The following is a 13,649-nucleotide window of genomic DNA, read 5'->3' on the forward strand; positions in this document are numbered from 1 at the left end:
ACAGCCTCTCCTGGAGGCTCAGAAACCTGCGCTCGGGCATCGGAGGGCCGCAGATAGATTTCAGGGGGCCCCACACGCTTTTCTTTTTGTACACAAAAGTAGAGATTTGCAAAAATTAGGAAAAAGCTTTGAGAAATTCACAGGACACCAAAAGACAGGAGCAAGTTGTCTGAGTTTAATAGACTTTCCTATGGAGACCCCAGATAACTGACCTTCCTTAGCACTGGAAGTACCAACATACCCATAACTATGATCTGACTAGTGATTTGTCTTGTGCGGCACCCCCCTACATCTCCGCCCTCGTCTCGGTCTATCACCCCACCCGTTCTCTACGCTCTGCAAACGACTTTCGACTAACATCCACACTAATTCGAACCTCCCACTCCTGGATCCAAGACTCCTTCCGAGCTGCACCAATCCTCTGGAACGCTCTACCCCAAGAAGTTAGGATGAATCATAACTTACTCAGCTTCAGACGCTCCCTAAAAACGCATCTTTTTCGGGTGGCCTATCACACTTCCTAATCAAATCCAATTCACACAGTTCCTTTACAGCCTCTCACAACATAACCCCACGTCAAACTCCATGGCACCCAAATGCATCTCAAGGTTCAGGCCAATTGGTCCAGGAAGCCATTATCTATCCCCCATTTCCTTGAGGTGGCTGGATTGGCATTGTAAATAAGCACTTGTACCTTGCTCCCCCATCGCATTGTAGATTGTAAGCTCTCACGATCAGGGTTGTTTTTTTTCCCTCTAAATATTGTATTTTCTATACCTGTTACTTGTTTGCATATGATCCTCCTGAATTGTAAAGCGCTGCGGAATATGTTGGCGCTACAGAAATAAAGCTTATTATTATTATTATTATTGTGCGTCTATTTTCCTTTTGATGCATTTTATGATTTCATTTGCTTTAGCAGCTCCTGTCTGTATCAGTTACTAGCAGCCATCATTGCAAGTTTTCTACTATTTTTCTGCTGCACAATGTTTGTAAGATCTTTACCTCGTGGAGTTCTAGATTTTTGAAAAACAAAATGTCACAAATCCTTCATAGTTCCTCTTTCTACTTTGCCTCTTCCTTTTCTCCGTATCATAGATAGCAACAAGACAGGTGAAGCAGCTCTACACAGATCTCCACAATGTGGACAAGAGAGAAAGCATGTAGGGTCCCAGGGAGGGCAGAGAAAACAGTCTATAGTCAACCAGGAAAGCTCACAATGATTACATAAGAGCAATAAATTGTGGTAATAGCAGTGAATGGCAGCTCAATCATTGGTCATCATAATCATTCGCACAGCACTCTGGATACACCCCAAACTCACACTTCGACTAAGAATCAGTGAGAACAAAGATTCAAAATATGTAATTACTCCAATGTCCTATAGATCACTTGCCTAATATTTTTATGGAATATAAACTAATGAAGATGTTTTTAACAATCTTCAAATAACAATTTAATTATGTAATGTGTGCTGGATCCCCTACTGCGATGATACCAACCTCATATCCAGCCTATATTACTTGGAGAGACACACAGAGCTCACATCCAGCCTATATTACTTGGAGAGACACACAGAGCTCACATCCAGCCTATATTACTGGGAGAGACACACAGACCTCACATCCAGCCTATATTACTGGGAGAGACACACAGACCTCATATCCAGCCTATATTACTAGGAGAGACACACAGAGCTCACATCCAGCCTATATTACTGGGAGAGACACACAGAGCTAACATCCAGCCTATATTACTGGGAGAGACACACACAGACCTCACATCCAGTCTATATTACTGGGAGAGACACACAGAGCTCACATCCAGTCTATATTACTGGGAAAGAAACAGAGAGCTCACATCCAGCCTGTATTACTGAGAGAGACACACAGAGCTCAAGTCCAGCCTATATTACTGGGAGAGATACACAGAGCTCACATCCAGCCTATATTACTGGGAGAGACACAAAGAGCTCACATCCAACCTATATTACTGGGAGAGACACACAGAGCTCAAATCCAGCCTATATTACTGGGAGAGATACACAGAGCTCACATCCAGCCTATATTACTGGGAGATACACACAGAGCTCACATCCAGCCTATATTACTGTGAGAACCACACAGAGCTCACATCCAGCCTATATTACTGGGAGAGACACACAGAGCTCACATCCAGCCTATATTACTGGGAGAGACACACATAACTCACATCCAGCCTATATTACTGGGAGAGACACACATAGCTCAAATCCAGCCTATATTACTGGGAGAGATACACAGAGCTCACATCCAGCCTATATTACTGGGAGAGACACACAGAGCTCACATCCAGCCTATATTACTGTGAGAACCACACAGAGCTCACATCCAGCCTATATTACTGGGAGAGACACACAGAGCTCACATCCAGCCTATATTACTGGGAGAGACACACAAAACTCACATCCAGCCTATATTACTGGGAGAGACACACACAGAGCTCACATCCAGCCTATATTACTGGGAGAGACACACAGCTCACATTCAGCCTTTATTACTGGGAGAGACACACAGAGCTCACATCCAGCCTATATTACTGGGAGAGACACACAGAGCTCACATCCAGCCTATATTACTGGGTGAGACACACAGAGCTCACATCCAGCCTATATTACTGGGAGAGACACACAGAACTCACATCCAGCCTATATTACTGGGAGAGACACACAGAGCTCACATCCAGCCTATATTACTGGGAGAGACACACAGAGCTCAAATCCAGCCTATATTACTGGGAGAGATACACAGAGCTCACATCCAGCCTATATTACTGGGAGAGACACACAGTGCTCACATCCAGCCTATATTACTGTGAGAACCACACAGAGCTCACATCCAGCCTATATTACTGGGAGAGACACACAGAGCTCACATCCAGCCTATATTACTGGGAGAGACACACAGCTCACATTCAGCCTATATTACTGGGAGAGACACACAGAGCTCGCATCCAGCCTATATTACTGGGAGAGACACACAGAGCTCACATCCAGCCTATATTACTGGGAGAGACAAACACTGAGCTCACATCCAACCTATATGACTGGGAGACACACAGACCTTAACTGAGATAACTGTGGAACACAGAGGTCACATTCTGCCTGGACTAGACACCCGTATGGGAAACCCTATCTAAATTTTGATCAGAATGCAAAACACATATGTGGAGACACAAGGGTCAGTGGGTGCGCTCATCTGCTGGCCCTGCTGACTTCAGAAAGACTGCACGGAGCCGGGCTCATCCCACTGAATGCTTGCAATCCTTCACAGTGGGCAAAACACCACTCAGACAATGCAGGGTGCTGGGATTACACATTGGTAAGACTTTATTGGTTCACCAGTAGTTAAAAACATATTGTACATTCCCAGCAAAAAAGAAGGTGGTACAAGTGTCAGAGTCTCACCCTTGCGCTGGCCTGCCAGGAATTAAAATCTTCATGACTTTGAGGCTTCCAGGGCCAACTATCCCAGTGCAGTAGTACCCCGCTTTTGGAGGGTACCCACTGAGAAGAGATAGCGGCAAGCTTAGAAAGCTGACCGAGCACAGCAAAATATGTAATTTGGCAACCGAGTTTTTCCAACCTGGGCTCTCCAAGTGAATTCATAGGCTTAGTATTGAGCAGTGAAACAGTTCTGTGAATCTTCAGCTGGAACTGTGGATCCTAGGCTGAAATCCTGTAGAATGAATCTTGATGCGGTTCTGTGACTCCCCCAGCTGGAACCATAGCTCCTCGGCTGAAGTCATGTAGAATAACCCAAGTGAAGCAGTTCTGTGATTCCTCCAGCTGGAACCATAGCTCGTTAGCTGAGGTCATGTAAAATAACCAAAGTGAAGCAGTTCTGTGATTCCACCAGCTGGAACCATAGCTCCTCAGCTGAGGTCATGTAAAATAACCAAAGTGAAACAGTTCTGTGATTCCTCCACCTTTAACCATTGTTCCTCGGCTGAGTTAATGTAGAATAACCCAAGTTAAGCAGTTCTGTGATTCTCCAAGCTGGTACTGTAGCTCCTCAGCTGAGGTCATGTAGAATAACCCAAGTGAAGCAGTTCTATGATTCCTCCAGCTGGAACCATAGGTCATCTGCTGAAGTCATGTAGAATATCCCAAATGAAGCAGTTCTGTGATTCCTCCAGCTGGATCCATAGCTTCTCCACTGAGGTCATGTAGAATAACCCAAGTGAAGCAGTTCTGTGATTCCCCCAGCTGGAACCATAGCTCCTCCACTGAGGTCATGTAGAATATCCCAAATGAAGCAGTTATGTGATTCCTCCAGCTGGATCCGTAGCTCCTCCACTGAGGTCATGTAGAACAACTTCCTGGTGAAAGAAGCAAGGTCCTTTTTTACCACTCACTCAGTTATCTTACAGGATTGGTGGATATAGCTGCTTCCATACTGGTCGTGAGTTCAATCCAACTGCATCATTTTCCTTTGAACTATGTAGTCAGAAGGGCTGAGGCAATCCACATTTACAGACAATAGGGCTCCAATCAATCTGACAAGAGACAATGACTAACTTCACTTGATTTATCAAACAAAGGAACCATACTCCTGGCCTAATTAAAGGTCCAGTCACACTAACCAGTCACACTAAACAACTTACCAGCGATCCCAACAACGATAGGGATCGCTGGTAAGTTGATAGGAGGTTGCTGGTGAGATGTCACACTGCGACGCTCCAGCGATCCCACCAGCAACCTGACCTGGCAGGGATCGCTGGAGCGTCAATACACGAGTTGCTGGTGAGCTCACCAGCAACCAGTGACCAGCCCCCAGCGCCGCGTGGAAGATGCTGCGCTTGGTAACTAAGGTAAATATCGGGTAACCAAACCGATATTTATCTTGGTTACCCGCGCGCAGCTACACGTGCAGAGAGCAGGGAGCTTCGCACACTGAGCGCTGGCTCCCTGCTCTCCTAGTTACAGCACACATCGGGTTAATTACCCGATGTGTACTGCAGCTACATGTGCACAGAGCAGGGAGCAGCGCACAATGCTTAGCGCTGGCTCCTTGCTCTCCTAGTTACAGCACACATCGGGTTAATTACCCGATGTGTACTGCAGCTACATGTGCACAGAGCAGGGAGCAGCGCACAATGCTTAGCGCTGGCTCCTTGCTCTCCTAGTTACAGCACACATCGGGTTAATTACCCGATGTGTACTGCAGCTACATGTGCACAGAGCAGGGAGCAGCACACAATGCTTAGCGCTGGCTCCCTGCTCTCCTAGCTACAGCACACATCGGGTTAATTAACCCGATGTGTACTGCAGCTACATGTGCACAGAGCAGGAGCCGGCACTGACAGTGAGAGCGGCGGAGGCTGGTAACAAAGGTAAATATCGGGTAACCAAGGACAGGGCTTCTTGGTTACCCGATGTTTACATTGGTTACCAGCCTCCGCAGAAGCCGGCTCCTGCAGCCTGCACATTTAGTTGTTGCTGTCTCGCTGTCACACACAGCGATCTGTGCTTCACAGCGGGACAGCAACAACTAAAAAATGGCCCAGGACATTCAGCAACAACCAACGACCTCACAGCAGGGGCCAGGTTGTTGCTGGATGTCACACACAGCAACATCGCTAGCAACGTCACAAAAGTTGTTCGTTAGCAGCGATGTTGCTAGCGATGTTGCTTAGTGTGACGGGGCCTTAAGCGACGCTCCAGCGATCCCCCAGCAACCTGACCTGGCAGGGATTGCTGGAGCGTCGCTACACGTGGAAGCATGCTGCGCTTGGTAACTAAGGTAAATATCGGGTAACCAACCTGATATTTACCTTGGTTACCAGCGCACACTGCTTAGCGCTGGCTCCCTGCACACCTAGCCACAGTACACATCGGGTTAATTACCCGATGTGTACTCTGCTACGTGTGCAGGCAGCAGGGATCTGGCTTCTGCGGACGCTGGTAACCACGGTAAACATCGGGTAACCAAGAAGCCCTTACCTTGGTTACCCGATATTTACCTTCGTTACCAGTGTCCGCCTCTCTCACACTGCCATTGCCGGCTCCCTGCACACATAGCTGGAGTACACATCGGGTAATTAACCCGATGTGTAGTGTCAGTGCACATCGGGTTAATTACCCGATGTGTACTCCAGCTACATGTGCAGGGAGCAGGGAGCCGGCACTGACAGCTGGATCATCACAACATATCAGGGGACTGAAAATTAGTAAAGAAGTGATGATAACAGATTGAAGATCAGTGCAATGTTCTGAAATAGTTTGAATTACCAACATGTAAAAATCTGAGGGCTTTTTTTCATGTCAAGGATATCCATAGCTGTCACTTTTACTAAAATCCCAAATCCCCTCCAGTGACAGATTTTTTTGCTGTTTATAGCCGCAGGTGGGAGAGAGAGACCCTTCTACCACCTAGGGACCCATCCGACAAAAAAAAGGGAACAGTTCTGAGTAGAAAACCCTTTTATACACTACTACAGTATTATTACTGAAGTCATTTTTTCCTTGTAATGGTTTATTAAATGTTTTCCGACACTGTTGGACAAGGAATTTGTCAAATTAAATGGAGACATCGGAGCATTAGAGTTTATATAGTTGCTTCAGGAAATACTAAGAAATAGCGACACAAGTTACTTCAGAATTAAACCGGCATTGAAGAGGGGGATTAGTGATATTTACATCATCTAGGGTCCATTTAAATGACAATAGGCTCATGGAAGAGAAAAAATGTATTTAGTGACAGCCGAGATTCACCGCACAGAGGTATAATGCCGGCATAAGAGGCGACTTTGGGATAATAGGGTGATTGCGCTTTTTTAAAGCACTGGGTAATTACACAGAAACAGGAAAGTTTTTGATACATACTGTATCTTTTAATTCTTGTTACCTTGTTGTACATGGTTGGAAGTGTCGCGCCCAGGGATATAGGTTACTCGATCCCGGGCAGTGCATCTCTTGGAAATGTCACGGTGGTGGCCGTTGCCCGGTTCCGTGCCCTGGGCCCTTTTTGTAATGGGGTGTATTTACAGGGGATTAGGTTAGTGTTCATACATGACGCCACTTGCGGTGTTGCAGCTATAGGAATGGAGCCGCCGCTGCAGAATGTCACTACTGGGGCTGGTGGTAATTGCAGCCTGGATGGTAGGCCCTCCGCAAGTAGGGCCAAGCCCCAGAGGTTGGTTGATGTGACGGGCGTCAGAAGAAGGTAGTGCACACAGAGGTTTAGTGCGACTGGTCTTTTACTCACTGTCCGGTGATGGTAACAGGTTACCCGAGGCCGGCTGGTTTCACCTCCAGGTCCCCTTCGTCCCAGTGTCAGTGTAGTATTCTGGTACCTTCTTCCCCTGCACCTGTCTCTGGTAAATGGGTCCCCCTGGTGTAGAGCAACTGGGGGTCCCCGTCCGGTGGTTTGTGCACTTCTGTCCACCTGATGGTAGCGTGAACCCTGTGGGGTTGGAGTCTCTGATCCTGTCCCCGGTTCTCCCTTTGCTACTGAGTCTTCGGATTCTTTAGGGTCAGCAAGGTCCTTGATGATCCCCTCGCTGTGCAGGTATTAACAGGTCGGATTGGAGCTCTTTCCTGTCCTAGGGTCCTGTACCCCGTCGGCGCGTAGTTCTGGGAGTACTCCACCGTACTCCACTGGCAACTACTCTCCTGGGTACCAGGTTACTGTTAAACCCACGTCAGAATGTCTCCTTCACTCCTCTCCTACTACTGTACTCTCTACTCTGACTGTCCACAGTCCGCCCCTCCCACCTGGTCAACTAGTGGACTGGAGAGGCTGCACCTCTAGGGGGCCGTCCATTGGTCTGACCCTATCTTTGCACCATTGTATGGGGGATTGTTGAGAAAACTGTGATTACCTGGAGTTTTTGTGTGCTGCCGACACTGGTCTCCTGGGGCCCTAGGGGGGTAGACCCCTCATTCTGGTGGGGATGCAGAACCTTGTTACACCCTGATGGCTTCAGGGGCGCTACAGAAGTCCCCGTATTATCAGTGCACAGGGGTCTGTTCCACAATACATACGTGAACTGCCCCAACTGTCTGTAGGGGTCATCTTATTACAGAGGACTTGTTTACTGTCCTGATTTGTTTCAATCGGTAATTTCTTGCATCAACAATTCTTTTCTTTAATCTCTGGCATTCTGTTCTTTGCCTATATTATTTCGTAGGAATAAATTGAAAACTGGGTGTTACTTTTACCCATGTCAAAAAGGGCTGTCCCTGCAAAAATTGCATTAATTGGACAGTGATAAATGGCTTAAGGATGAGCCCTTGACTGATACTTGGATTTTAACTTTAAATTTATAGGAAGAACAACTGAGGTACCACACAAGGCACCCTTTCAAAAAAAAGTTCAGAGGAGGAATAAAGTGACTATCAGAGAGTTATCATCTGACCGAATGTACATTAGAATCCATGTGAAATCCATCACGTGTGAATACACGCTAAGGATATATTTATGTATGCCAGCCTTGCACCACTTTTTCCACTGTTGCTACATGTGAAGCTAATGTGGATGTGAGACTAATGTGTGTTGTATGTGTGACGCCCTGGGCAAGCCAGGGGTCACAGGTCATAACACCACCACACCCTACACCCCGGATGGGAACACCAAAGCTACACAAAAATCCTTGTTGTCTTCCTCCAGGGGCTGATGTCCACACCAGGGGGTGGGCCAGGCGGTTGGCTCCATCCACCGAGGAGTTCACAGCCCTGGAGGCGGGAAAACCAGCAGTTCAGCTAGGGAAGTGAAGGAGTAAACAGTGAAGTGGTAGAGGAGCAAGAGAGGAAGGAGAAGGAGGACAGTGAGAGTAGGGACAGAGAAGGTGACAGTTGAGAAAGCCTGAAGTTGGTCCGAGCCCCGGACCGAGAACAGCAAGGTCAGCAGACGGTGGTGACTGTCTGCAGGAGAGGCTACTTGGAGGTTGCCGAAAGGACCGTGGACGGGTGGTGGCCCGGCGGTACCGGAGCGGTATACGAAGAGTAGCCAACACCATTGGCAGGGGCCTTTCGGATCCCGGCAAGGCTAGGAGTAGCCATGAATTTGCCAAATCCGTCAGTGAAGGGGACCTCTGGGTCTCCCAACAACCAAGTCCCGATTGAAGGCAACAGTCCGACCGTTAGAGAGAGACACCGCCACCGCCAAGGCACCAGTTTCTCAGGGCCAGCGCCTGCGGGCAAAGAGGGGCTCCTCCGGCACATATCCAAGCCGGGGAGCGGGTTACCGGTGGGAACCCATCGCTACCAACATAGACTTAGGTGCAGGAAAAGGGACCGTCACCATCAACTACCGGGGAAAAGCAACAGCAGCCGTCCGTGGGAACCATCTTTCCAGCCGTGTGTTTTACCGAGAACTGTGTCACCGTCTCAGGCTGAGTGAGTACCACAGTGCCGTGAGGCACAGCGCTGCCCCCGCGTCCCTGCACCCCACCAAACCCTGCACCGGCCCCGCCATCCCTCATCCCCCACCTCATCACTGGGCCCCGGGACAACCACCCCCTACCCACAGAGGGGGGAACTAACAACTTTGCTGCTCCCTGTCACCGCTCCCGGGATTCCCATACAGAGCAGCGGTGGTGTTCCTACAATCACCACAACCGTGGGTGGCGTCACGGACAATAAACTATCCCAAAAACCAATCCCCTTTCACTCATGGGCGAGGAGCGCCGCTCGAGTCCCCGGGATCCGGCCCATCGCTCGAGCCACCGAGCAGCAGCAGGCCGCAGCAGCAGCGGCAGCCGGACCCGAGCAGTGGGAGAGCGCAGCGTCCCCTCCTCCGCCCGCGACATATGTGTACAGGAGGAGTCGCCTTTTTTGGGGCCAATACACTACAGTTTTTCCCTCTGCAGACTCTGTCTCTAGTTTTCAGTTGTCTCTGAGCTGGTGGGTGGAATTGAGCTGATATGATGTCTCCCGTGCACAGCACACACAGACATGAGGGATTTCTGTTCTTCCATCGCTATGTACCACATGGTCAGTATCTAAAGATGAGGGGCATAGATGGAGTATGGGGATAAAACTGGAAGTGGATTTTGTCCTAAACAAGAAATAAAGAGGATTTCTGCCTTGGATAGAATCTTGAAAAGATTAACTCACAGCATAGGTGTTGTTCCTTTCCTTTGAGCACTAGTGTGTATCTTTCATGCTTTGAACGTTACATTCTCCATTAGTATTTGCACTATTATTTTTATTTATTTATTTTTTACAATATTCAGCCTTATTTTTTCTTTATTTTTTTAACTTGGCGCTGAGGCATCACCTTACATATTTCAGATTATATGCGTCCGGGTGTGAGGAGGTGGATAATTCACGTGCAGTTTTGACCTCCGGCCACAGGAGGTCTCTGTTGTCTCTTGGTTATACTCTGTTGTAGACTTCTGGATGAAGAGAGATGTTAGTTAGAGCAGGTAGGGTGAGGAGGTGTATGAGCAAGATCCTGATCCATCCTTAGAGCTTGGTGCCTTTGGAGTCCTAGAAAGTATCAAAATTACTTGTTCCATTAACATCGGTTTGATAAGTGAGAGTTCCTCTGGGGGTGACTATGATTGGATGTAGAGTCGTATTCCCAACAATCCTTCTGCTGCAACGAATGAAGAGGGCCTTCCAATTGTCTGGCATTGGATCCAACCTTCATGTCACAGATCATCTCCTTCCCAGCCCCACTATTAACGGCCAAACGGATGATTAGCCAGTCTTCTCAGAGACCAAGTTTTGATTTGGTAAGTCCTGAGCTCAGGCCCCACCACACTGATCATGGAGGGAGCATGCACGCAGACTGAGAGAGTTTGGCGCCAAATGTAAATTGTCTGGCAGAGCCATTGTTTGTTAGCAGAACTCTAGAGCTAGTTGCTCATAGTCTTGGAGTGACTTATATACATAAATTCTTAACAAAGCCCTTCCTTCAAAGAGTTTCCTTTGAGTGGGGGGAAAAGGGTGGGTTAGAGATGTGTTTATTTAGTAAACTGTTGTGCTGCACCACTGCTGAGCTCCACTTGTACTATTAAATTGTTTTCTGTAGACTAACTCTAGGTGACTACCGCATTAGGTGAAGGCATTATTGGTGAGGCAAAAGTGAAAATGTTAACACTTTAGCCTATTAGGTTGTGTAGCACAGGGGTCCAAGCCTACATGGACTGTGTGTGTGTGGGTGTGTGAAACTTTACTTTTAATGTTTTCCTTGCGCTGTTGTAGGAACTCAAACTCCACAATAGAAAAAGTTCCCCTACAAATTATCTTGTTGTGTTCTTTGGTCACAGCCCGCTGTGTCCTGAGGAAACCACCCTGGTACACGGGGATGGATGAAATGTTACGAAAGCTTTAGCTCTATGTCCTGCAGTCCAGAAGGAGCTGAACTCTGTGGACCTGATATAGACAGCGATATATTTCATGTAAAACTCAAACTAAACCCCTCCCCTTCACTAACTGCCTTTAGCCCGAGAGTACCCGGGAAGAATCTTACACATGGTGGCCACCTAGTGGCCACTTACACACATTACACCAGAACATAAACTTTAAACATTACATTTTACACACAGCAGACATGCAGGTCTGGGGCGGCTGAGCATTACACCCCTTTACAGCCTCACACCGGAGGAGACCAGCAATAGAGACAACCATGGCCAGAAGCCTAACATGGGAGCAGACCAGCGATGGAGACGTCCACGGCTGACCAGCGATGGAAACGTCTATAGCCAGAAGCCTCACACGGTAGCAGACCAGCGATGGAGACGTCTACGGCCAGAAGCCTCATACGGGAGCAGACCAGTGATGGAGACGTCTACGGCCAGAAGCCTCACACAGGAGGAGACCAGGGATGGAGACGTCTACGGCCAGAAGCCTCACACAGGAGGAGACCAGTGATGGAGACGTCTACGGCCAGAAGCCTTGCACAGGAGGAAACCAGCGATGGAGGCTTCTTTCCAAAAGAAGCCTCACACAGGAGGAGACCAGCGATGGAGGCGTCTACGGCCAGAAGCCTCACACAGGAGGAGACCAGCGATGGAGGCGTCCACGGCCAGAAGTCTCACACTGGAGGAGACCAGCGATGGAGGCGTCCACGGCCAGAAGTCTCACACTGGAGGAGACCAGCGATGGAGGCGTCCACGGCCAGAAGTCTCACACTGGAGGAGACCAGTGATGGAGGCGTCCACGGCCAGAAGTCTCACACTGGAGGAGACCAGCGATGGAGGCGTCCACGGCCAGAAGTCTCACACTGGAGGAGACCAGCGATGGAGGCGTCCACGGCCAGAAGTCTTACACTGGAGGAGACCAGCGATGGAGACATCTACGGCTGGAATACTCACACAGGAGGAGACCAGCGATGGAGACATCTACGGCTGGAATACTCACACAGGAGGAGACCAGTGATGGAGGCGTCCACGGCCAGAAGCCTCACACAGGAGGAGACCAGCGATGGAGGCGTCTACAACAAGAAATCTCACACAGGAGGAGACCAGAGATGGAGGTGTCTACAACAAGAAACCTCATACAGGAGTAGACCAGTGACGGAGGCATCTATGGCTGGAAGACTTCAGTCATTGCTGCAAAGGATTCTCTACAAAGGATTAAACATGAACATTTTATTTATGGGACAGTTACCTTGTGCAATTATTATTATTGAGCTCCTGAAATGAGGAGACTTTGTGGAAAAATAGTTGCAGTCTCCTCTTGAATTGCATCTCAGTTATTTTATTTTAAATACAAAACAGAGGCCTGCAGAGCAGAAATCACAAAGATTCGGTCACTGGCCAAATATTTCTGCACCTAACTGTATATAGTTATTAATGCTTGCACCTGTGCTTCCCATCCCTAGTTGCTGTAAGCCGCCTACAAGAGCCTCTGATGTCTGCAGTTCTGTACTCTTCATAAAGCAGCAAGAGAAATGTGCGTTGGGAGCGGCGTGCACATAGTGTCATTATGTATATGAAATATGGCGCCATTACTTTTTATTGTTTGTCACATGCTTAACTGTTACCTAATACTGTGAGGCTCGGGGTTTGTGCAATCCACTATATAGTGGTAGGAGTCTTTTGATATCCCTTTTATTTATGTTGGCTCAGTCCAGCACCCAGGACTTTCCCTTTGTAGGTGAAATATTATCATCTCCATTACCCTGTGATGTATTGTAATCAGGGTGATGTTCTGCAGATGCTTTTTTCTTTATTTACTTTCCACTGCATTTAAGTAATATTAAAAAATCACGTTGCAACAAATATTATTATTTTTAGTACGTACCTTTTGTGTATACGTGATGATGAGGATGATGATGATGAGCTATTTTACACAGGTATGACATCATAGATTGCAATCCTTTAGTGCATAGGTACATATTCAAAAGAAACAGCAGGACCTTGGTCATTAAAAAGCAGAACCGAACAGTATAGCTGGAAACCAGCTCTGAAAATGAGATAAAACAATGGCTACAAAATAGCAGCCGCACAGAGGACCTTATACAACAGTACTCAGCAGTGCAGCTGTGACTCCAGCATTAGGGTAAGTTATCAGCTGCTGCATGGAAGACATTATACAGTGGTAATGAGCTCTGCAGCGATCCCACCAGCGATCTGACCTGACAGGGATCGCTGGAGGATCGCTACATGGTCGCTGGTGAGCTGTCAATCAGGCAGATCTCCACAGCGATCAGAGA

The 13,649-nt window shown here is 47.9% G+C and overlaps 1 protein-coding gene across 1 annotated transcript in view; it reads left to right on the forward strand.

Annotated features, from left to right (window-relative positions):
- The window catches only part of LOC142249330 (uncharacterized), a 73,496-nt gene extending 62,191 nt beyond the window's left edge, over nt 1–11,305 (forward strand). The window contains exon 7 of the mRNA XM_075320961.1: nt 11,195–11,305. Coding sequence (XP_075177076.1) covers nt 11,195–11,305 — 111 coding nt within the window. The remainder of the gene's footprint in view (nt 1–11,194) is intronic.
- The last annotated feature ends 2,344 nt before the right edge of the window (nt 11,306–13,649 follow it).

The sequence above is a fragment of the Anomaloglossus baeobatrachus genome, chromosome 8, assembly GCF_048569485.1.
Source record: "Anomaloglossus baeobatrachus isolate aAnoBae1 chromosome 8, aAnoBae1.hap1, whole genome shotgun sequence".
Taxonomy (NCBI): Eukaryota; Metazoa; Chordata; class Amphibia; order Anura; family Aromobatidae; genus Anomaloglossus; species Anomaloglossus baeobatrachus.